We start from the raw sequence: 25,629 nt of genomic DNA, 5'->3' as shown, positions 1-25,629 counted from the left end.
CTTCTAGCCTTCTTTGGCACAAGGAGTGGTGGGAGTGACATCCAGTTCCTACTTTGGGGGACGGAACCCTCTCTATATCCTTTGCCCAAGACAGCCTTCATGTCCTGCTACAAAGTAGATGTGCTCCTCTGCCAGCTGTCCTGATAGGAATGGAGGGTGTGGTAGGGTATAAGTTAATGGGAGGGTGTAACTCGGCTTGACAAGTTGGAGGACACATGGGTCCTATCTCTCCATCCCTGGGGGAAGTACATGATCATGCCTCCTACAAAGGTGTTGAAAAGAGTACAGTAATGTGGTTTTGTAGTTGGTTGTAGTTGCAGGTGAGGCAAAGTACTGAGCTGCACATTGTCCCTGATGCTCTGAATGTTTCTAGCGGCTGTGGTCTCAGCCACAAAATAGCTGAGAAGGTTGTTTTGCTTGTGGCATGGTCTGGCATTGGCAGTATTCAAAATCCCTGGCGAATCCACGAAAGGATCAAAACCATTGAGGAAACTGCCTGGTGGGGACAGACAGCTCCAGGGAATGGACTGTGGCACGGCTTTCCCTAAAGCATTCCAGAGCACAGGCCACTTTCTCACCAATGCGGTGAGAACCGTCAAATGGTATGTCCATTAAAGAAACCTAGACTTTCCCTGAGAAGCCTGTAGATTTCACCCAGGTGTGGTGCTGAAGCACCACACTTGTGCCCATTGCACATCCCAAGTAGTCAGTTCTGTTGAAGCCAAACTTGAAAACTGATTTTGCCACATGACTGCCTCCTGTATGGGTAAGTATGCAGACACCAAAAGCTTGGTAAAAAAAGACATGTCAAAGACGAGAAGAGCTCAGAATATGTGTCTGAAGGTGCACAAAGGGAGAAAATATATCAGGGTGCCTGGGTGGTGCATATGTGCAGCCCCACTTGTCACCTCTGGAGTGGAACAATGTCAGGGCAGAGCCATACAACACCATCTGCTGACACTCAGGAGTAAAGCTTTTGAGCCTCTAAACCCTGTCTGATGCAGAGGAATTATGATTAGAAGGATCCAAGAGAAACGGTGTCTAATACAATTGAATTGAAAAATGTGAGTGTATCTGGGTCTCCTTCTACAACTATATAAAATATTGAATATACTAATTTTGTGCAATATTGTTATCATATTCTGTTACTTCACCTCTAACTGATGTAGATTCACACAACCCCCTTGTTGTGTTGCTATATCTTTATGTACTATCAATAACTCACACATTCCCACTACTGTATTATTGATTGTCTCAATTGTACAATTTCATAAAACGTGTACTGATCACTAAGAACTCAGAAAATAAACGTATAGATGCAGAGGAGAGTAGAAGGAGCTGGTATACGTTTGAAAACTTTCTTTCAATGTATAGTTATGCCAAACATATCTTGCGGTCTCTGTTAAAATTAAAATTCTGGTTACTGTGGATGTATTATCATTTTATGATTGTGGCAATGCTATTATTACTCAACCAGGGCTATCTACATCAACTTGCACAGCATGGAAGCTATGAGCAGTATTTTAAGGACAGAAATGCACCAGTCTATACCCATTTAGGTCATAAAAGATAGCTTCAACTGTGGTGCAAATTGTCTTTCTCCCCAGTGAGTCCCAGTGCCACTGAACCTGATGTACTAATGATACCAGCACACTTGTTAATACCATCCAGTTGCCATTAATGATCCAACAGATGCATGAGCAGATTAGGTAGTTAACCTTTTAAGACATTTCCCAAGGTGGTCGCACATTTAGCTAATGTTTTAGGAAAAGAGCTTAATCAACTGGCAATTTAAATGACTGATCATTGAAAGATAATATCAAAGGCTGCATATGTATGCTTCGCTACTTTGGAGTTTCTATTTTCTAAATACTTTACAGTATTTACAAACATACTTTTTTGTTCTTTTGACTGCCTATACTATTTGACAATTTTAATGATTAAAAGACTAGAAGAAGAGGTCATTTTGAGGTGTTTATCAGACTCCTGATTATGAAAGAAAACTGCAGTTGCAAAATGAAACTAGGATTATGAAGGGAACAGTCCTCGACACTATAAACAATCATTATAAATCTGTACTGGGACCACTGCTACAGGATTAGTACAAGATTTGATATTGTGTCACATTGAGTCAGCTGTGGTATAATGAACCACAGAGCAATATGGGATTCAGTCATTTGGTGGTACCAGTGCCATTCTTCTAGCCCAGTTATACTCAATCTTTGGTCCAGGGAACCCCAGGGTGTCTGTGAAGCCTACTTAAAGGGGTCCACGGCTGCTTAGAATATTACATAATATTAACATATTATTTAAATTGTATATGAGTAAAGAAGTAAAATATATAATTGGAGGCTAAAACAATTGTTAGTATCCTCTGATCAACTCGTAGAGCAATGCAAGTACATCAAACAAGATATAGTGTAGATGAATACTGTCCTCCATTGAATTTTATAAATGTTCCAACTTTTTCATTAAAATTAAAAAATAGATTGTTTTTATATTTGTCTGTGAATTCAATGAAATATTTAGTGTGTGTTTGATGAATGCTTGTTTCTGTATATTTATGTATTGTTTTGCAGTTCACATGATAACAAATGCTTAGGTAGTGGTCCCCTGCTTCAAGTAATGACTCAGTGGGGGTCCCCAAATTCCATTAATGATTCAATGCTCCCCCCCAGGTTCCAGTAGTGATTAAGTAGGGGTCCACAGAAGTCAAAAGATTAAGTACCACTGTTCTAGACTACTCATGCACAAGTTAAACATTAACAGAGAACATAAAAAGCTGATGACTAAAAGAAGGGTTCCCTGGAGGACTACTCCAAATCATGCATCGCGCAGCTAACCAAATCAGAATGTCCATTAGCAAAAGCTCATCTCACAAAACCTTTAAGAACCTCAAAGGAGGCTTGCTATATATGAATTAAGTCCATCATCTTCTGGACTGTTGTGAAGTAATCATGAATCTTGATGGAAAGCTGTCAGGAACTGACTTATATGGCTCATTCCCTGGAAGGTGAAGCAGGTCTTGTCTCATGCAGCAATAGAGAAACTATCTTTGGCAGACTACATAGAGACTGTACTTATGTGCAAAGCAAACTGTATTACAAAAGCAAAGTTTACATATCATTAAGAACCTCATTACATATCATTAAGAATCTCATAAGTGTGTGCATAGTTTAAACTAAATTACTCAGTTGCACAATAGGTGATAATCTCCTGTGGATAAATTTGACATAAAATGGCAAGTAAATGTTTCTTATTAAAAAGATACCTATTGACCATTACTAATCAAAAATGCACCAGGACCCTACTTTGTAGCTCTGCAGCAGCACATCTGTCCACACACGCTTGCTCATTGCCTCAAAAGTGCTGTCCTCCATATTGAGTAAAACAGTTTTTCCAGTTGTGTCCACATTCTTAGATGAAGAACTCTGAAGCTCTTTAATCTGAACCTTAAAAAAAGAGAATAATATTTAGTTTCACACCAAAATTTATCCCATAAGACATGAAATCGGTGAGAAGACCTGTAAGTGAAGCTATTTGTTGGTTTGTGCAAATGGCAGAGTTCAATTTAATATAAAGCGATAACAAGTAGTTGCACAAATATAATCAACTTCATTAATGTTAATTTCATTTGACAGCCTTCATCTAGTATTTTTAAAAACAATTATGCCTATCAATTAAAAAATATTGCTTTTCCATTAAAATATTGGCATTAGGTACTATAATTAAATTAGTTAAATATGGAACTAAAATGAGAAGTAGCAACTATAGGCTTCAAGGTTTCATCAGCATCAATGCACATCGTAACAACTATGATATCCCTGGCACCGGCTCAGCATCCTGTTATTCTGGGCAAATCACTTAGGGCCTGATTCATTAAGGTAATTTACATTTTGATTCAGTTTTTCCCTTTGGAGTAAATTCACTACTTTCGGTATTCACAAACTCAGTGTGTAAACCTATTACATACGTGTAAGTTACATGTCTTCAGCACCAGAATAATGCAGTTGTCTTACATTTGGTTGATGAGTGTTGTTCCTTCCTAAATCCCTCCTCGATTCTTTCTAAACCCCTCTTACTCCTCCCTAATCCCATTGTCTGCTCTTATTCCTACCCATTCCCTACAATCTCATTCACATTTACTAATAAAACATGCTTAAGTGTGCCGAGACTGCAGTTGGGGCAAAGAACTATACATATATAAGTATAGATAATGCAGAACCATAAACTCTGCACATAGTTGGCGAATTACAATTTGTAATCCATTTTGTAGTATTATAAAACATACTACAAAGTGCAGTTTGCGAATCAGGCCCTTAATCTCCCTATGTTTTAAACAAAAAAAGAAATATGACCTTGTGTAATGTAATATTGTGCTCATGTAAAGAACTCTAATGCCCTAGGGCCAAATATGTGCTATATAAGACTGTAAAAAATAAAAAAAAGGTTTGAGGTAAGGCACCCGTACATGCCTTTGTGGCTTTGTGATCGGTTGCATTCTGCTCCTCCTTTGTCACCTATTTGGAGCCTCTAATTGTTTTCTGACATCTTCTGATGGAGCGGCAGAGTGAAGGGTGATGGAGTTAAGCTCTTCTAGCTGACATAGCAACCACCATAGACAATTATTTCAAGCATGTTGGAAAATGGATTATTGGTAAGGGCTGATAAGTACCTACACTTAGCAATAGGCCACTAACCCCCAATAGGTCCAGTCAGGACTCAATAAATTAATCTCAGCTCAACCCTTGGTAACTTGGCAACGAGCAGTTAGGCTTAATTTAGGAGACAGGTGTGTAAAGCATTCAATATCAACAAAACAGTAAATATGTAAAACACAAACACAATAAAAATCCAACACCAATTTATAAAAATAGATTATATTTTTATATTAAAATTACACCACAATGACAAAAATCCAACGTAGGGAACCGGAGATATGATTTTTAAAGAATAAATGTTTTTTAGAGCATAGAAACTAAAAGCGCCAATCTGGATATCTGGTCGCACTTGACCAGGACACAGTCAAAATTTGAGGCTGACAGCAATGGAGCCCTGCTCGGCTATAGTGAGCGGGAGGCCTTGGTCAAGGTTTTGCCTTCGGACTTAGTCCCTTTTTTGAAGATTTTTCTCACTTGGACGAAGTCACAAGTTGGATCTGATCTCCCTGGAGCACGCTTCAAATATGCATCGCAGGAGACCTCATGGAGAATTCTACCTTCGTACTTAGATGATTTTTCAAGACGGAAATGTTCATCCGGGCTGAACTTGAAATTGAATCCGACCTCCCTGGAGTCCTCTTTGGACACTATGGGGGAAGCTTTGGTCAACTTCGTACGTTCGGACTCAGAACCTCTTTTGGAGCTTTTTCTCGCAGACATTGGACAACCCTCCAAAGCAAGCTGATTTCAAGTCAATGTTGTTGAATTCCCTTTCCAGGTGCCGCTGGTGAAATCCTGGAAGTCTGGGGCTCTGGAGCTTTTCAGAGGGACGAACCTGCAAGTCAGGCTGGGTCGCGGTCAACATAAGCCAGTTTGACTTAAGACTCAGGTCGATCCACTTAAGTAGCTTTTTTCCCCAAATGTTCTCCAAACTTCTGAATCTTCTTCCAGAAGGCCTTTGAAGGTCCTTTAGGAGTCCACAACTCACCCCAAGGTTCCAGAAGCTCTGAGTTGCTCCTTGAGGGTTAGGACTCCAACTCCCAGAATGCATCTGGTTTAAATCCAAATCCAGCTATTTTCTACCTGTAGCAAACAGGGAGTGCATTCTGGAAACAGTTTAAGACAGGAAAAGTCATTTTTCTGGTGAAGCCTAAGTGTGCAGCTGGTGTAGTCCTTCAGAGGGCAGTGTCCAGGTCCAGGTTAGGGGTCCACCAGTGTAGTCCTCCTTCCAGTCTTGTTCCTTGTAGGGATCTGAAGTATGGGTGCAGCTCTGTCATTTATCCTTGCTCCTGGGGTGGAAAGCATCCAATCACAGGCAGGCTACCACCCCCTTAGATGACCACTTTCTGGGAAGTGTGACAAAAATCAATCCCAGGGAGCTTTATTCTCCAAAAATCCACAATGGCAGAAATTCAATCTCAGAGGTTAGATCTGGCAGAGCCCCTTCACTGGTGTGGCTAAAATTCCATAGCACATCCCTTTCCTGCCCTATCCTAATCTAATCAAGGGAGCACCTGGTTTTCTGGGTTTGCATGAAATGGGGGAGGTCCAGAGCTGCCTGAAATGCCCTTCCCTACTTTGACGTCCAGTTTGGCTGCTCTCCCACTTCACACCTCATCAAGGCAACCTGGCCAGGCGGCCAGAGGCTAGCCAATCAGAGAAGGGCACTCCAGAGCTAAAACCTGTAACTTTCAGGTAGAGTTCTAAAACTCTTTCCCTGAGTTGGTTATATTAAATTCGACAATGGAAAGTTGTTGGATGTATTATTATAATAAGGTTGGTACCAAACTTGAAATGTTTGAGACTTCATTAATTAAAAATAAAGTCTCCCCATGTTAGTCTATGGAGCCCATTCACTAGAGTGTGGGAAAACAAAAGTGGCTGTTTTTCCATCACCATGGCTTATAAAACATATTTTAGTGAGTCTCTGCTTATAGCTACACTGCACCCAACACTGGGGGGACCCAGGGCACACCTTAGGGGTGATATATGGAAAAATAGGGTAGTTTGAGACTTTAGAAGTCATTTTAATTCCAAAGTCGAATGTAGGGTTAACTTTAACTTGAAAGCAGCCAGCAAGGCAGGCCTGCCCTTAAAGCCACCATGGGTACCACAGCAGTGCACATATGGGTGCACTATCTATGCTGGGGTCCCTAAACCTACATGCCCAACCATATACTAGGGACTTATAGGTAGGTTGACACAGCCAATTATAATTAGACTAATTTGCATATCCATTTTAATCAGAGCACAGGCTTTGGGACTGTTTAGCAGTGCCCTGAGCACCACCAAAGTCAGAAAAACACCAGTATAAGTGAAAAATGGGGGCAAAAAGTTAGGGGGCTTCTGCAATCAGCCCAGTTTTCCCACAAAGCAGTAACCAAGTACAGCCTCACAGTTAAAAGTTGCCATTTTTGATTTCCTTCAAGAGCATGGGATTGTGTAGTTTTAAGTTAAATGTAAATTGATTTTAACCAATTGTCCTGTCTCAGGGTGTGGTCCACTCACCCCTGTACTCATATTGTTTTTAAAGATAGACTGTGTATATAGTGTACCCTTTTCAGTTTTCTAGCACTCAGCTGAATGTCCTGTTCAGCTTCCTATACAAGAAATAAGGCTAGTCCCAGCCCTCCGTTCACATGCTATTTTGCGGTCTTCTATCCCTCTCTCCTCAACTGTGATTGGTTTTCTACTCCCCTGGCATTTGTGCCCTAGTTAACTTTCTTCCCATAGGCATTTAGCCTAAGTGTCCAGGTAACCAATGGAGAGGTCAAGGTGATCTTCCTGTGCAGTCTTCCAGGATAAGATACACTAGGGTCTGAAAAGGCCTGCCTCCAGAACACTTGTCACTTTTCCCTATCCCCTTGGTAGCAGTCACCCATTTCTCCCTTAACAACACAATATCCACCCTACATCACCAGTATCCCACTAATTTGAAATTTTTTGTAATTATTAGGAAGTAACCCTGAGCCTTGCAGAAGTTGAATCTTTCTGCAGGTTCTACCTTAGCTGTTTTTAAGGTGTCCTCAGTGGAGCCAGCAATGTAAGTTGTCATGTGGCTGTGGAAGGTGTATTTTTCTGTGTTGAGCGCTTTTATATCTTTTAGGAGACCCCACTGGCTCAGTTACCTGGAAGCTTTTAAAATTATCTTTTGTGTTCTGCATGAAAACCACTCCCAGGTGGCACAAAATATATAGATAAATAATATTTGCAGTAGCTGTCTACTCCTTGGCCTCTTCTTACCCATTCTGCTCCTGTAAATTTTCTTTTACCTCTAACTTCTGTCCTGCTCTCACCCTCCCAATCTACTCCTATCTTGCTACTTCCTCCCTCTTTACCCACACATTCACCTTCCTACTCTCTGCCCTCTCCTACTTTGCTTCCTATCTACTCACCAGTCTCAATGTACCCTTCTCCTCCTATGCTACTATACCTCTGACTTACTCCTCTACTCTAGCCTACAACTCCCCTACTCCTTACATTCTCTCTAATTACTATTCTGCTCACTACTCTACTTCTACTCTTCCCTTTTAAACCAGCTCTTGCCAATTTCTAACCTCCTACCAAGCCATTTTTCTAGTTTTCTCTAATAGTCCCACTTTCTTCCTGCTATAAGTCCTCAAAAGTGATTTACCCAAACCCTGAGTACTCCTCAAACATTAACTTGATTAGCTCTCTTTAGGGACTCCATGCCTTATTGCTCCCACCCAAACACAGATCTACTCCTCCTCATACAGCACAAGAAATGTACGTACTTGCCAGGCTCTCTCCCTTCCTTTACATACATTAGCCTCTTTTTCTCCTATCCCTTCACAATCTAGAGGCCCATATCTTTTGCTTATTCTTCACTCAAAAATCTACTACATCCCTCTACCTCTCTGTTCCTCTTCTCAGCCCTCTAGGCCCTTTTCCAACTCTTGAAACCAGAGAGCGGGCCTTTCTAACTCTACTAAGCTCTCCTTTTTCCCCACCTTTGTGATCCCCCATATCAAGAGTGTCTGCTTACTAACCAACCCCTCAAGCTCCTGTACTTCTTTCTGCCTATACTGTTCCATTATCAACACACAATTGACTATGTTAATATCTACAACCTGATCTCTGACTTGAAGTCAGACCTTCTTTTCATCACTGATACCTGGGTTAGGAGGCTAAGTATCCCCAGTCCTTACTTAAGATAAAACTCACCTCACAATCAAGAATCTTCAAATGCAACGGTCACAAAAAGATTGGTATTGAGGTACAGGAGCTATTTTTAGAACACATTACAGACAACAAGCTTTCAAAAGTTGGACACAGATTAATCCAAGTTACTTCTCATCTGCGGCCATCCCTCAACTACATTCTCTTTACCATTTGATATACAAACTGCAGAAGAAGAAACAAGCATCTGCAGACACCTTTTCAAATGGCACATTGAACATCATAATAAACCACAACAACCTCTGCATCTCGGTATTCCTCAACATCTGGCTTAAGGGCCTGGCAGTTCTCCACGTATGCCAATTCATCTCTGGACCAAAACACTTTGTTGGACCCATTGTAAACACAATCTTTGCTTTTGTGAGGTACATTCCAATAACAGGAACATTTCCCATAATCAAGAGAAACCATCAAACTCATCTCCATCTTTGTGAACCTCTCCATACTACAACAGAAGTGACCAATACAACAAATTATCATTAAATAAACAGCCCCTGAGCACTCAAATCCCATGTAAGCATTATCTTCGCAACTAAATGATTAACAAAAGTTGAACAGCTCTACACATTAACTTGCCTATATCTGCAACACACCGATACCCCTCAACATCTCAAAGCACCCTAGAAATAGGAATGCCTCTTTGGCTCAACAAAAAGCTAAAGAAAATTAAAGATGGCAATCACTACAACACCATGGAAATATAGTCAACACCAGAAAGACACCTCAAACACCATAACAGGATTTATATCAAGAAGCCAAACTTTCCACATCCACGTTAGTTTTTGTCAGCACAGTCTATGACTTTCCTTAAAACTTGATCATGTAATCAGTGCCCTTCTACGTCAACCTCTCTACACTACCAGACCTCATCAAGTTCACCAACCTAACCTGCTATAACCAAGTAGATGATGCACTGATTCAATAAATCCAAAATGAATCTGCAAAACAACTCCAACAAATATACCTATAGGATAACATCTCACTAGTGCTCCTCCGACTATCTATTATGCAAGACACCCAAACACTTTACACGCAGGTCACAAGCAACACTTACACTCTTCCATCAAACAATGCTATAAAGCTAAACCACAAAGTTAATATAAAGGTTAAGCAAGCTACTCCCCACTCCTCTTCACTTCACTACAAACCAAAACACAGCAAGATATAAGTTTAGAGCAATCCATTGGTCAAAACATAAAACACAAAGACGCTTTCCACTTAAGCCACATTACAAATTGACATAGTTCCAACTAAGCCGAGATAACAACATAGCATGCTATCTGCAGCTAAGTCCAGATGGGCCCAGCCTAGCGGACTCACTTGCAACCAGTCTTCTGACCAGTCACCTGCAAGGCACCTGCCTCGCCTCTCCTATACTTGCTCTCTCTTTCTGTGACATTTGTGGCATTTGCCTTTTCGCGCTCACTGCAACCTTTTGTGCTTTTTTTTACTCCCTATGCGTGGCCTGCCTCTCACTCTTTGATCCTTTTCTATTTGTGCATTTTCTCTCTTCGTGCTCTTTCCGCTCACACTTACTGCCTCTTTTCAGTGACAATTCTATCACTCTTGCCTTTTTGTGCCATTTCTCACTCTCTTTAACTTCCTGTGCCATTTCCCACCCTCTCTGCGCTCTCTCCCTCTTCCCCCGCTCCTTCGCGCCTCTCGTCTTCACTGCCATTGCTCTCTTCCTTTGCCCGCCCACCACCCCCTGCTCTCCTTGTACCCCTCGGGACCTACTTAATGGAAGCTGCACAGAAGAAACCACAACAGTCATGAAGACCATTCACTCCGGGGCACTGGCAGACCCAGGCCTCACCACACCTTCAACAAAGGGCAATCCCTATCAGGTCCTCACCTCTGTCCTCAACACTTCCATCCGTACAGCCACCTTCCTGGAACCATGGAAATACAGTTGTCAACACTCTCCTAAAGAAACATTCAACTAACCCAACCAAACTCGCCAATTACTGACCAATATCCCTCCTTCCCTATCCAAAGTCCTAGAAAAAAAGCCATCAACAAGTACCTCTGTGACCACCTCAACAAACAACAGCTTCTCGATACCTCACAATCAGGATTCTCGCCCAACCACAGCACGGAAACCCCCTTATAGCAGCAATAGATGACATCCAGATGATCCTCGACAGTGGGAAACCTCAGCCCTCATCCTTCTAGACCCATTAGCAGTCTTCTGATGACTCCATGAAGCAGGGATTCAGGGACTCGCCCTTAAATGGATCTGCTCCCTCTCACCAGAAGAACCCAAACTTTATTTTTTGAGAGAAACTTTATGATTTAGTAGGTCCTGAAGAAGCGTCACGGGATCCTGTTGGACCAGAAGAGACACGAAACATGTCGACCGCATACTAAGGAGTGGTGGATCATTTCCACCCTCCTCTATTTTGATGGTTTCTGTGTGAGTGTCCGAGCATTACCTCTGACTTCACTCTCTTTATTCTTTTAATCTTGACCATTTCCCAATAGCAAGTAATAAATTATTGAGTGAGGGATCTGAGCCAATTTTACTTTTCTTCCTTGTATATTTGTTCCTCTCTCGGATCCATATTAGGCTCCGCGGCATTATCGAGTATAAAAAAGATCTCCGGCAAAGAGCCCCCCTTCGGGGGGTGCCCGTCAGACATTGCAGCGCCGGTCTGACGAGGAGCTGTCCGATGATGAAGCATGACACCAAATGTGGTGTGTGAGGACTATTGCTCCTGATTTTCAGGACTCCTTTTCTTTTCTCTTCTCTCTTTACTATATTTCGGAACAGTGTACCACTTTACATTATGAACCCAAACTGTCAACATGTCTCTAAAACAGGAGATGTTATTTGCTGAGTCCCACAGGACTCTTCGCTCAGCCCACTGCTCTTCAACATCTACATGACCCTACTGGCAGACGTCATACAAGCTCACAATATAAACATCTTCACTTATGGTGAAGGCACAACAGATACTGTCCCTCTTGGGCAAAAAACTAACACAAGGAACACATTCACCACATGCATGACAGAAGTAGCCACCTAGATGAAATAGAATTGCCTCCCATTGAATTCCGACAAGACCAATATGGTAGTCTTCGGGAAGAACGCCTCACCATGGGACTCCACCTTGTGGCCCACAGACCATGGACCCACAACTCACGCCTTACTTGCAAGAGAGAAATCTAGGAATAACCAGACAACAATCTGGATATGACTGTTCAAGTCAGTGCAGTGGTCTCTGCCTGCTTCAAGACACCAAGGACGCATAAAATCTCCAAGTGACTAGCAGACAATGCCAAAAAAAATGATCACCCAAACTCTAATTACCAGCAGACTAGACTATGGAAACACTCTGTTCGCAAGGATTACCTGCCAGTTAACAAGTCAGTAACGCAACAGCCAAATTAGTCCTTAAAAACCTAGGAATGACCCACATTACACCTAACTTTAGGGGACTCCACAGGATCCCGATACACAAAGGGCAAACACCTTAAACTCCTCATCCACAACATTGGCTCTGCCTACCTTAAGAGCCGCATTCACTTTCACCAAACTTCCAGACACCTAAGCTATATCGGTCTCTCACTAGTCCACACCCCACAATTATACAACAACAGGGCAGGGGCTGAACTTTCTTGTACCTAGCCCCTAAAGTCTGAAACTGCCTCCCACAACACATCAGAGAATCCTTCTCTATTCTTGGCTTATGCAAGAAGCTAAAGAACTAGCTTTTCAAATAAGCCCAGTGGGCTGGTCTCCCACACCTGTTACAGAGGACCTGAATACCCTTAAGGGTGATTAGAACGTTACACAAACACTTTGGCACCTTCTCAGTGGTATCAAGTGAGGTACAAATGCAGCTAAAATATTGGGAGCTATAAACTAGTCTTAAAGATAGTTCCCACTGTTTCCAGTTCAAGACCTTAAACAGTTATGAAGGTGGACCACTGACACCTGTAGAGCAGTGAAATTTATATAATTTCAATATTTTCCAGGATTTCCGTGTATCTTATATTATAGTGGTGGCATTTTGAACATTACAACAATAGCGTGACACATTACTGATTAAACTACAACAAGCCCTGGGCTAATAAACAATGTTTTTCATTGTTATATTCTAAAGCGCTTGTACTTTTCCAGATTACAACAGAACATGAGTCCAAAGTAGCTAAACACTATAGCTTGTTTGACTTCTTTTCTATCAAATAACTGAAATCTGTCTTTTTTAGTTTACAACATTTTCTTTTTCTTTTAAATATGTTCATTTCAAATTTAGTGACAAAGTGCAAGTGAGGGCGATAGGGCCATTGTAGACAAAAGTTTGAAAATAATAATGGGAGTGATTCAAAATGTTTTAGAGTGAAAGAATTCATTAGTGTATTTGATGGAGGTATGATAGTTAAGAATTAACATACATTTTTGCAACACTGCTTTAAATAGTTAGGTGTTCATATTTATTAATGACCCGTAGCAACCTACTTGGTTTAATAATTTGTGCTAAAGGATAACAAGCATTGGCGAAGCCAATAGGTTTCACATATGCAAGACCTTTTAGAGTTGTCAATGTGTTTTTTTAAAGATGCTGCAAAGCAGCAAGAGAGGCTGTACAACATGTCTCAAAGTCATTAAAAAAAGAAGTGTAAAGGCAATGCTCAGAGTTGACTGAGTCATATCGCTTTTTTGTTTACTGTAAGTTGTTGCAAAGCAGCATGTTCTGCTGTGCAACATCTCTAACAAAGATTAACAAAGCCAAATAACTCTGTGTAAGCTATTTGGCTTTGTTAATGGCTTTCAAAAATGATGAACTGCTGCCTGCAGATCCGGGAAACTCCAGAGTCCAAAAAAATAAACAATGAATGTGTTCTTGTGTAAAGTAAATGGTACTCATGTAAAGCGCTCCAAAACCTATGGGTGGAGCTTGTGCTGTAAACCTGAAAAAAAATATTTAAAAATGCAAAAAAGCAATGAGAGAAAGGAGGGTGAGAAACAAAGGGGGCGAGGTGAATTGGTTAAAGAGAACAAGGGGTGTGCCAACAAGTATATAAAAAAAAAAAGGAGCTTGTGGCCAATGAAGGACACTAACGACAGGAAGAAGTACTCGGACCATGCTCCACAGCAAGGACACAAAGGAACAAAGACTTAAGCCTAGGAAGAACTCGGAGCTGCCAACCGACAGGAAGCAAAGACACAAGAGTAACATGGGAGTGAACCAATGTTAAGTAAAGGTAAGTAAGAGTCGGGCTCTAAGCCCCTTATAATCTTTTTTTTTTTTTTAACATCTTAGCTGCTGGGCCTTCCCCCCCCCCAGTGCTGAGCCCTTTTTTGGCTATTTGAGGTGGTTCGCGCTTAGGCCTTCATAACTTTTTGTCCACATAAGGTATCCACGCCAAATTTGTGTCCTTCTTTTCCCAACATCCTACGGATTCTAATGGTACCCAGAGTTTGTGGTTTCCCCTGGAGGAGACCAAGAAATTAGCCAAAATACAGTGAAAATTTCGTTTTTTCCACAAAAATGGGAAAAAAGGGCTGCCGAAGAAGGCTTGTGGTTTTTTCCCTGAATATGCCATCAACAAAGGGTTTCTGGTGCTAAAATCACCATCTTCCCACCTTTCAGGAACGGGCAGACTTGAATCAGAAAACCACATTTTTCAACACAAATTTGGCATTTTACTGGGACATACCCCATTTTTTATATTTTTGGTGCTTTTAGCCTCCTTCCAGTTAGTGACAGGAATGGGTGTGAAACCAATGCTGGAAAGCTAAACATTTCTGAAAACTAGACAAAATTCTGAATTCAGCAAGGGGTCATTTGTGTAGATCCTACAAGGTTTTCCTACAGAAAATAACAGCTGAAATAAAAAAATATTGAAATTGAGCTGAAAACAACAGCCATTTTTCTTTATGTTTTACTCTGTAACTTTTTCCTGCGATGTCATATTTTTTAAAGCAATATACCGTTATGTCTGCTGGACTCTTCTGGTTGCGGGGATATAAAGGGCTTGTAGGTTCATCAAGAACCCTAGGTACCCAGAGCCAACAAATGAGCTGCACCCTGGTTTTCATTCTATACTGGGTTTACAGCAAATCATTTGCTGAAATATGAAGAGTGAAAAATAGGTATCAAGAAAACCTTTGCATTTCCAAAATGGGCTCAGGATAAGGTTTTGAGGAGCAGTGGTTATTTGCACATCTCTGAACTCCGGGGTGCCCATACTAGCATGTGAATTGCAGGGCATTTCTCAAATAGATGTCTTTTTTTACACACATTCTTATATTTGGAAGGAAAAAATGTAGAGAAAGATAAGGGGCAATAACACTTGTTTTGCTATTCTATGTTCCCCCAAGTCTCCCGATAAAAATGATACCTCACTTGTGTGGGTAGGCCTAGCGCCCGCGACAAGAAATGCCCCAAAACACAACGTGGACACATCCCATTTTTTGACAGAAAACAGAGCAGTTTTTTGCAAAGTGCCGACCTGTAGATTTTGGCCTCTAGCTCAGCCGGCAAATAGGGAAACCTACCAAACCTGTGCATTTTTAAAAACTAGAGACCTAGGGGAATCCAAGATGGGGTGACTTGTGGGGCTCTGGCCAGGTTCTGTTAGCCAGAATCCTTTGCAAACATCAAAATGTGGCTAAAAAACACGTTTTCCTCACATTTCGGTGACAGAAAGTTCTGGAATCTGAGAGGAGCCACCATTTTCCTTCCACCCAGCGTTCCCCCAAGTCTCCCAATAAAAAATGGTACCTCACTTGTGTGGGTAGGCCTGGCGCCAGCGACAGGAATAGATCACACAACGGTCAATGTTGGTCCTTACATCAGGCAGCTGTTGACCCTGGGGTGATCCATTCCTGACGCAGGCACTAGGTGTAGGCACTCAAGTGGGGTAGTGTTTTTATCAGGACAGGTGAGGAATCACTGGGTGGTAGGAATTTTGTGGATCCCAGCATATTCCTCTAGTTTGTGTGACAGAAATGCGAGAAAAATAGAGTTTTTATTCAACATTTGCAGGGTATTCTGGGTAAGAAAACTTTGGGGAATCCACACAAGTCACACCTCTGTGGACTCCTCCGAAAGTCTAGTTTCCAGAAATGTTTGGGTTTATTGTGTTTCTCTATATGGCCGCCGAACCCAGGACCGAAAAACACAGGTGCCTGCCTTACAAAACCAGTTTGTTTTGCGATAGATAATTTTGATGTCTCCACAATACGATTTGGGCGGTGGAATTTGGGGCTGAACTAAATTGGAGAGCTCCCAAGAGAGCACTCTCTCTCTCTCTCTCTGCTTGCCGCCGCATTCACCTGCTCTCTGGGTTGGGCTAACCCACTATTACCCAGTTGCACAGACTGCTTGCGAAGGGAGAGAAGGACTATCCTCATCACCTCCCTCATAATGTACTGGAAGAGGAGTTATCGAATGGGACTCCTCCGACTGAAAAATCACTCCCAGAGTCTGTGCCATTGTCCTATCCCTCAGATGCTGTCTCAGTATCTGATGTCTCAGTCTCTGATCCTATGTCAGAGCTGTCCTCTATAACCCGAGTGCCGGCAGCAGTCATCCATCAAGATGCCATCTCTGCTATTGGCTAAATTGTTGCTCTAAAACACTAGCCTACTTAGACAGTCAGAAAATCGATGGTGTGTGTGAGATACGTGCAACAGTAGAGGCCACCCTACCTGCGCTTCTTCCCTCAATCAGCACGTTCTTTCAAGACACTCAAAAAACACCTTGTCACATACCATTCGTCACAGTCTTTAGCACCTCCTGCGCCCAGTCCGACAATCATTATTGGTGCTCCCACTCCCTCCTCCTCGGATTCCCTCATTACCACCCAGCAAAAGTGCCCTTCATCTCTCCATAGCCGCCCTCCACCCCGCACATACATTTCATTTGTATTATAGCGCAGGTAATGGCTGACTTTACTAATGTACTCAGCTATTTACATAAAATACAGATTTGCTCTTTGCAGTAGGCATATAAACCTTCTGCGCTTCTTTATGGCACTAAAACTGCCACTAGACAAGTCTGACCCTTTTGTAGCAGAAACATAATCACAATACTTACTTGACTTTTTTATTGCTGCCTAAAAGCTACAGTTGAAAAGCGTCAGTTGAAGTATGTGCATTGCTTTGAAGACGCAAGCTGCAACTGCAAGACAACTGGTGGCAAATCTATATATATATATATATATATAAAATAATCACTTTTATATGTGGGTCTGGTTTTCCTGGGGGCCTATCGCAGCCCCCAGGGAAACCACACAAATATTGACAAAAGTGATCTATATATATATATATATATATATATATATATATATATATATATATATATATATAGAGAGAGAGAGAGAGAGAGAGAGAGAGAGATCTATCTATATATATATATATATATCTATCTACATAGATATATCTATAGATAGATCTCTCTCTCTCTCTATGTATATATATATATATATATATATACACACACATATATCTATATATATATCTATAGATCTATCTATAGATATATCCATGTACATAGATATAGCTACATAGATATATTTATATATCTACATATATAAAAATGGCCCCCAGGGAAACCCTACAACAACTAAAAAAAATATTACCCCCACAGGGGGTCGCCCTGCCCACGGGTGACCCCCTGTCCATTTAAAAAAAAAAAATAATTTTGTAAGAAAAAAAAAATGTTGCCCCTGGGGGGGAGGAGGGGGGGAGGTGGGGGCGCGATCGCACCCCCCCCCCCCCCCCCCCCCCAGGGGGCACCTACCTTTTTAAAAAAAAAATATGCACCCGGGAGGGGGGGCCCGTTTTCTGAGGGGGCCGACCCCCCCCCCCCCCCAGTGAAATCCCTGGCGTCTAGTGGTGTTTCCTGGCCCCCGCCTTTCTTACAAGGCCTTCCCGAACGTGGGGAAGGGCGTTTTCCCCATCGGAGCAGGACGCGGCCACAAGGCTGCTTCCTGCTCCGATGGGGAAATCAACATTGTTACGTCGGCGCGCTGACGTCACAAAGGGGCGGGTGGAAGAGCTTCTGTGTCTCCCTGGGAGCGAAAATAAATAAATAAAAAAATCCTCGGGTGCGTTTATAAACACCCTACCTGGTGTCGGCCACTGGTCGTGACCCGCACCAGGGAGGTAGTGCGGGCGTCGGCAAGTGGCCGACGCCCGCATTGAAGGGGTTAAAGAACAATAGCTTTACCTGACAGCCTTCAAGTACTGTAGGCGAAAACTAAAAACAGCAACTTCTCAGTCGTACATAAACGTTAATTTCTTACATTCTATCGAAGGAAAATGTAGGGAAAGATGCATGTCCCACAAAATAAAATAAATGGTTAATTTCTTACAGGAGAAAGGCACAAAAATGATGTGGTTTGCTTTATTGCTTTGTAATGCAAACCAAGGTCAAATTTAAACCCACCTTTAGGTGAGCTCAAAACATCTCCCATTTCTCTTCTTCCAGTTGGTCACTCCAAACTCAGTGCCAACAGTAACAGACTAGTGGGCACTGAAAAGTAGCCTCCTGGAAAATTGCCAGACCTGGGAAATTCAAATAAGGCAGGAAAACAAAGACTGCATGGAGTGACTGACTATTTCAATAAATAAACTCTGCTCTGTTTGGATTACCTTGGAATCCAGCACAGGTTCCCCTCTTAAGACCCAGTGAGCTTACCAATTTGCTTTGGTTACTTGGTTTAGGGCTGCTAGAAAGTAATACTTGTTTTCAATGTAAACTTCATAAAGAGAGTCAATGTTTTCTTAGCTAGCAACAGATACACCAGACCAGTGCGATACCGTAAGTAACTAACTTGTTCATATGATAGAGACTTCTAGCTGCAGATTCCTTACCTTTGATAAGATACCCAAGAATGAACAGAAGAATATTAGATAGAGAAGGTAAGAGGATCTACAGACTTCTCCGTACTATTTCTTACAAATCTTTGCCAACGGCAGGCGTATACCTTTTTTGTGGCGGAATGCCTGGCTGCAAAGATAACATTAAAGACTTCGGGAGGAAGGTCAAGGGCTGTAAACTGCAGTCCGTTCAATCCCCATGCACGAAGGTGCAGAGTTGACAGGTTCGGGTAGAGGACCCTACCCTGCTGCTGAGACAGAAGATGCTCCCAAAGGGGTAGCCTGATCAGAGGATCAAGGCTCATTTTCAGAAGTTCGGGATACCAAACTCCCTGTTCTCAGTCCAGACCCAAGAATTACTTAGGTCCAGTCACTTTTGATCATCTTGAGAACTCTGAGCAGGAGTGGTATGGGCGGAAAGGCGAACAGAAGGCCTGAGCGCCACTCGCAACAAGAGTCACCGATCAAGTGCCGCTTTGGAAACTACAATGCGCAATACTGCTGACGCTGCAGCACTGAAGGCAAATTAATCTAACCAAGTTTCTCACCGCTGCCGAAGGAGACCTTGTACCACCTCTGAATGGAGACGCCACTCTGACCCGCTAGGCATCGATGAATGTGTTTGTCTGCCCTGTCATTCAGAGAACCTGCCAGGTGCTGAACTACCAGGGTTAAGCCCTGCTGTTCCAGCCATGTCCAGAGATGTACAGCCTCTTGGCAAACAGACCACGACCTGCTTATTGCAGTACCACCTGGCAGTGGTGTTGTCCTTGAATACCTGCACTAACTTCCCATTGACAGAAGGAAGAAATGCCTTCAATGATAGTCGGATCGCCCTGAGCTCCAACATGTTGATGTAGAGTCTGGATTCCGCCAGAGACCAGAGTCCTCTGATCTCCACCTCCCAGATGGCTGCCCCATCCCAGGAGTGACTCAACTGTTACTACTGTGAGGTCTGGTTGGGGAAGGGAGAGGAGTCTGCCTTTGATCCAATCACTGCTTGTTTACCACCACTGCAGGTCTTTCGCAGGCCCCTCCGAGATCTGGGCCATTTCAGAGAGATTTCCCTGGTGATGCACCCACTGGAACTTCAGGTCCCACTGCGGATCCAGCATATGCCATCTGTCATGTTTTAGCAGCAGGATGCAGGAAGCCATGAGGTCCAGCAGCCTCAGAGTCAATCTGACTGAAATCCAGGACAGAGACGGAAACATCAGTATTATAGCCTGAATATCCTGGACTCGCTGCTTGGGAGGATAAGCCTGAAACAGCTCTGTGTCCAGAACAGCTTCTATGAAATAGAGCATCTGAGAGGTAGTCAGGTGTGACTATTGCACATTCATAGTGAACCCCAGCAAATGCAGGAGGTCCTCCGTAGTCTGAAGATTGGAGAAGACAGCCAGTCGTCGAGGTAGGGGAATACTGAAACCCCTGACCTGCACAGATGAGCAGCAACCACCACAATCATCTTGGTGAACACCCAAGGGACACTGGTAAGGCCAAATGGCAGCAGGGCGAACTGAAAGAGTTTGTGGCCTACTTTGAATCACAGGTAACACCCGTGGGCCGGTAGGATGGGGATATAAAAATATGCATCCTGTAGGTCCAGCGAAACCACCCAGTCTTCTAGGTCTAGGACAGACAAAACCTGAGCCAACTAGAGCATCTTGAACTTCTTCATGAAGAAGAGATTTAAGAGCTGTAGGTCTAGAATAGGGTGAAGACCCTTGTTCTTTTTGGGTATCAGAAAGAAGCAGGATTAACAACCACTTCCTACCTCTGATAATGGGACCCTTTCTATGGCTCTCTCGGCCAAGAGAGATGCAACTTCTTGAGGCAGACACAAATGATCCTCCACCAGACGTTCCAATGTTGCTGAGTAGGAGGAGGAAAGGATTGAAAAGGAAGGGCATATCCTTGGTGATCTGCAGTACCCATGTGTCTGATGTTATAGACTTCCAGTGGAGGAGATGATGGTTTATTCTCCCTCTAATTGGGCAATCATGGTCCCGCAGGTGCAAATTAGGATGGTTTAGAGGCTGCAGGTTCCGGGTGCTGTGTGGTAGATGACCTATGGCCTGCAGACCCTCTAGGTCACATTCTTGTATACTCTAGGTTTATTGCGTAGAGCAGTGGCTGGCATAAGGCTGGCGTGGTACCACGCCTCTTCCATCGCCATGAAAGGGGTGAAAAGTAGATGGTGGATGTGGGGTCGCCAAGAGGCCCAAGGACTTGGCTGTAGTCCAAGAGCCCTTAAAGCACTCCAGTGCTGAGTCTGCATTCTCGCCAAACAAGCGAGTGTCATCGAGGGGCATGTCCACCAGATTTGCTTGGACATCCACAGATGTCCTCAGCCAGGTGTGGTGCCATAAAGCCACCGTCAATGCAACAGCTCTACCCAGCGAGTCAGATGTGTCTAAACCACACTATATGGTAAACTTAGCAGCATCCCTCCCATCTTTCACCACTTGGGAGAGTATGGCCCGGGCCTCCTCCGGGACCCGAGGCAGCACTTTCACAACTGTGTCTCAAACGGTATGGGAGAAATGGCCCAATAAGCACAAGGTTTTCACCAACCTCAGTGCCAGGCTTGCGGAAGAAAACAACTTCTTTCCAAGATGGTCCAGCCTCTTGGTTTCCCTATCCGGGGGAGTGGAAGGGAATGCCCCATAGGGAGTGGAGGCTTGGAGGTGCTGGCTGTAAACGACATCGTGAACAAGACCATTGTGGTTGAAACGCGTTGACTGTTTATCACTAAATAAACAAAAAGTCTGCTACGGACTGCTTCCCATTCTTTTGTTTGACAATTAATTGGAGTTGGTCTAACCTCCCAGGAGCACCGACACACACACATATATAAATATGTGTGTGTGTGTGTTCACACATATATACACATATATTGGGGAACACTGAAAGAAATTGATTACTATTTGAAAAATACTATTTTAAAATCTGATGACCAACACCATAGAAGCGAAAGTTTTGTACCTTTTCTTTTGCATTTTACCAGTGATTACTGGCCTTTTTTCAGTTGCCCTTGCCACTGATTTTGATGTAAAATATTTTTTATAGTTAGGTATATATTTTGATTGACACCCAAACGTGTGTTTATCTTATCTGGTGTATGTGTTAAGTAGCATTAACATGCATTTCAAACACCCTGGTTCAAACGAATGAGGAACTGTTGAACTGAGTTTGAAAATAAATTATTGACTAGAGTGACAACTAAAATCTCTTCTAACCTGTGTGGACACACACACACACACATTTCTAGCAAGTAAAGAAGGCTGGAGATCAGTCAGTCACACGCTAAGCCAATAGATACACATGGAGAGTGTTAGGCACTTCTTAACAAAAACTAGCAGAACTGCCAAGAAATCACCTCCTATCCAATGACTTTTTTCTCTGCTGGAGTCTCAAACACTGACTCCAAAAGATTTAACTTTTATGTAGCGCAAATACACAGAGTGATATATGTACCCGTACATGCAAACATGCAGACAGATCAATACACGAGGGAGCACCTAACTCTTCCCATTTTTTTTATGTAATACATTGGGTGCCATCGTTTTGAAGAAGGAAAACTGGAATGATACTTAAAGAACTAAAAAGTAAAATTATATTTATACTTGCTTTAATGTCAATGATATGCAATGACATCCAATAGCATTACTACACACGTATAAATTACATAAAAGTAGCAGATGCCATTTTCAGCAAACTTCAAGGAATGAACTGGCTCTGCAGTGTACATAGCAAGCAGTTCATTTTGTAGATTCCCTGCAATCAGACTAATTTACAGGCAGCCTAAACTAGAAGAATGTTTATATTCGAACTATAGCACAATCCCTTCTATTATCAGGTGACATGTCTTTACAGGAGAAGGCAGAAATTCAAAAACATGCACGGGTTGAGCTGTTTACTTAGTTACCTGTAGTGCTATCCATTTCTTGTAGTCAAGGGGCTCTAGAAGAAATTCCGGCTTCACGTGCGAAAGAGAAGCTTTTTGGTTTCTACAATAGGGAGCAACAATAAAAAAAAAATTTGAAATGAAATAAATAAGTATCGTTTTCTAAAAGCAGTTAAATTCATAATAAGCCTGCATTTGGTTTCATGATTAGCCAATGTTAAACACATTTTGTTACAGGTTAATACTTGCTTTAGTAGAGCATGAAACTTTCTAATAAATCATTACCAAACCTATATTTTCACTACGTGCATGTTTGCAACCTTTCTACAAGCAATAATTCATATATCATAAGTCTTCATTTAATGCAATTCCAAATACAACTATTAGCAAAATTACTATATTCAGAAATTGTGCCAACACCATAAAGAGTTTGGGTATTCATAGCTGGGCAAGACCAGTAAAACACATTTATCCCCTACAAACAATGATGGCGGCAGCAGTGTATTTAGAAGGACTGGTAAAATAATTACCAAAGTAAATTGGGTGTGTGGTTTTCAATACATTGCAGTGGTCAAATATTAATACAGGACACAGGTTCGGAGGCAAGTCCTTACACTATTTCTCCTACTACCTACCAGACATCACAGTCAGCCATCTTCTAGCTCTTCCTCCAGAGTTGCGGCCTGTCATGTACCTCAGGGTTCCTCCCTCACAATACCCGGTTTAATATTTTACTCCTCTAATCAAGCTGCTTTGCTTGTTCATCCTTACCTTTATTTGTTGGGCTTATGACACTTAGCTTATATTGAGGCTAGAAATGCAACAACTTTCATTGTGGCTGTATTGCAGTTAAAAATAGATGTCAAAGAGTTGTCTAAAACTTAACGACAACTATATTAAGGTGGTAATTTTCGGGGGACCTTCTCAATCTAGTCCTTTGCATTGTGGTCTGCTTCTTAGTGACTTTTGCTCTAATCTCACTACATTAGTCAGGAATTTTGGTTTATGCTTTTATGATGAGGACAACTTTAAGACACAGAGAGCTAGGGTGTCTGCAACCTGTTTAATTTACCTTAAAATTCTTAGGAAGAATTTCAGTTTTTTTTTCCCGAATACATGCAAAACCCTGTTCTCAAGGCTTTGATGGGCTCGTGCCTGGACTACTCAAAATGCCCAGTATTAGGCAGCAGTGTACTGTAAAATGATGTGACCCCAGACGAATGTGAAGAGGGACGCCCGAGTCTTCCTGGTTTCAAAAATATTCATTGGACTTTGGGCAGAATGGGGCCCCTCTAAATGGTTTAGGGGCCCTTAAGGGTTCGGTGATTCCCCCTGCGCCACAGAGGCTGAAGGGACCTGCTTTAAGCTCCTGGAATTAAGCCTTCCTTCCACAGGTATACATCAGATGCAATCGGTTCAAAACGCAGGAGCCTCTCTCCTACCCAAACTACCTTGTAATAAACATATTCCAGCCATTTCCATTGGCTTCGCTGGATTCCCATTCACAAACAGTTTTTGTTGAAAAGTCCTTTTGTTTTTAAGCCTTGGAGACCCCAGGCCCCTTAATTTCGGCGACTCTTTCACTGGTACTCCGTGACATGGCCTTTTACATTTTCTCAAAATCAATAAACATCGTCAAGATGGTCGGGCTGACTTATACAAAAGGTGCAAAATGTGAAATTCGCTGCCTCTTGGACTGCCCTTCTCTAATGGATGTCTCTCTCCTTCCAGGAAGCAATTAAAGCTTGGCTTTTCGAATTTCTTTGACTTGATGGCTAGCTGGACTGTGTTTTTTAAAAACACAAAGCTCGGATATAGAATGTTTTTTTTCTGCCAGCATGAACCATTTGCTAACTGTTATGGGCTTCAAAGTTAATTCCACCATTCAGCATTGGCACTGAAGTCTTAGTGACTGTTGAGATGTCCACAATTCAAGCATAAAAAAATAAAATATCAAATGCATATTTCACAGGACACCAGTTCAGAATATGCTTTCAATATAGTATTAAACATCAGCTGATTGGGAGCAAAGACTAGAACAGAATAATTAAGGACATTCAGTAGCTAATGTACATTCTGATTAAATTAGAGCCCCTCTATATATATATATATTCACTGGTTACTAAGGTGACAACCCTTCATTTTCTTTTTGCAGCAGGCTCTGAGAAAACATTATCAATTTTCTTTTCCATGTGAAAATGTGCAGTAAAAGCAGGTACATTGCTTTTCAATCCAAACGCAAAGCTAGGATTATTGTTCTAGAGAAAATCTGTATGAGATATGTTTTCAGACTTAGAGTCTGGGTATTACGATACGTAAAAATTTGTGGGGGTACCTGAGGAGGGTAAGATGGAAATGGGGGGGGTAGACAGAATAATTTGATTAAGTTCGCAAATAAACAGGAGAGGAAAGGCAGAGGCAAGCGAACATGGTTTCAAGTCTCACTTTTAAAATCCTTTAACTACAGCAGTTACCGAATGCAAGTTTAGCTTAATTTCTATCTTTCAGCCTCCCAAGCTTCACCTGCCAAAGTGGCCCTGCATTCGTCTAACGAGTGTATCTTCAACACCGCCCTTAATATTAAACCCCACTGCTTAACTGCTGGCATGGTACTCATCCCTTCATGCACTTTCAGGAACTCCCAGACCAAATTGGTTAAAATGATACTTTTCACAGATGTAACCAGTCATTCCCACAATAGCTCCCTCGAACAGTGGCCATTTCTCTGTCCCACGCACAGAGACCAGAACCTTCCATCCATGGGTTTAGTAAAAGCAGAGAGAAGGCCCAAGAGAAATAAGATTTAACACCACAAAAATGAAGAGTCCAGGGGGGCACCCTGGCATTGTTTCAATTAGGATTTAATCTGCTAATGCTGTCAAGCACATGCTCTGCTTTAACCCATTAAGTGGCCTTGTCCTGAAGAAATCCACGTCAATGTATTTCTAAGCCCACCCGACTGAAACACATTCTCTTTTCTACCACAGGCCAGACATACACCTATTATTTGTTACAACTAG

At 42.2% G+C, this 25,629-nt stretch overlaps 1 protein-coding gene across 1 annotated transcript in view; it reads right to left on the bottom strand.

Annotated features, from left to right (window-relative positions):
• The window catches only part of CFAP47 (cilia and flagella associated protein 47), a 2,216,809-nt gene that overhangs the window by 1,717,048 nt on the left and 474,132 nt on the right, over positions 1 to 25,629 (bottom strand). Inside the window, exons 31-32 of the mRNA XM_069204610.1 lie at positions 22,631 to 22,712; positions 3,312 to 3,452 (exon numbers count right to left, since the gene is read on the bottom strand). Coding sequence (XP_069060711.1) covers positions 3,312 to 3,452; positions 22,631 to 22,712 — 223 coding nt within the window. The remainder of the gene's footprint in view (positions 1 to 3,311; positions 3,453 to 22,630; positions 22,713 to 25,629) is intronic.

The sequence above is a fragment of the Pleurodeles waltl genome, chromosome 8 (genome assembly GCF_031143425.1).
Source record: "Pleurodeles waltl isolate 20211129_DDA chromosome 8, aPleWal1.hap1.20221129, whole genome shotgun sequence".
NCBI classification, from domain to species: domain Eukaryota; kingdom Metazoa; phylum Chordata; class Amphibia; order Caudata; family Salamandridae; genus Pleurodeles; species Pleurodeles waltl.
Note: the sequence above shows the minus strand (reverse complement) of the source record. Positions and strands in the feature narration are given on the sequence as shown.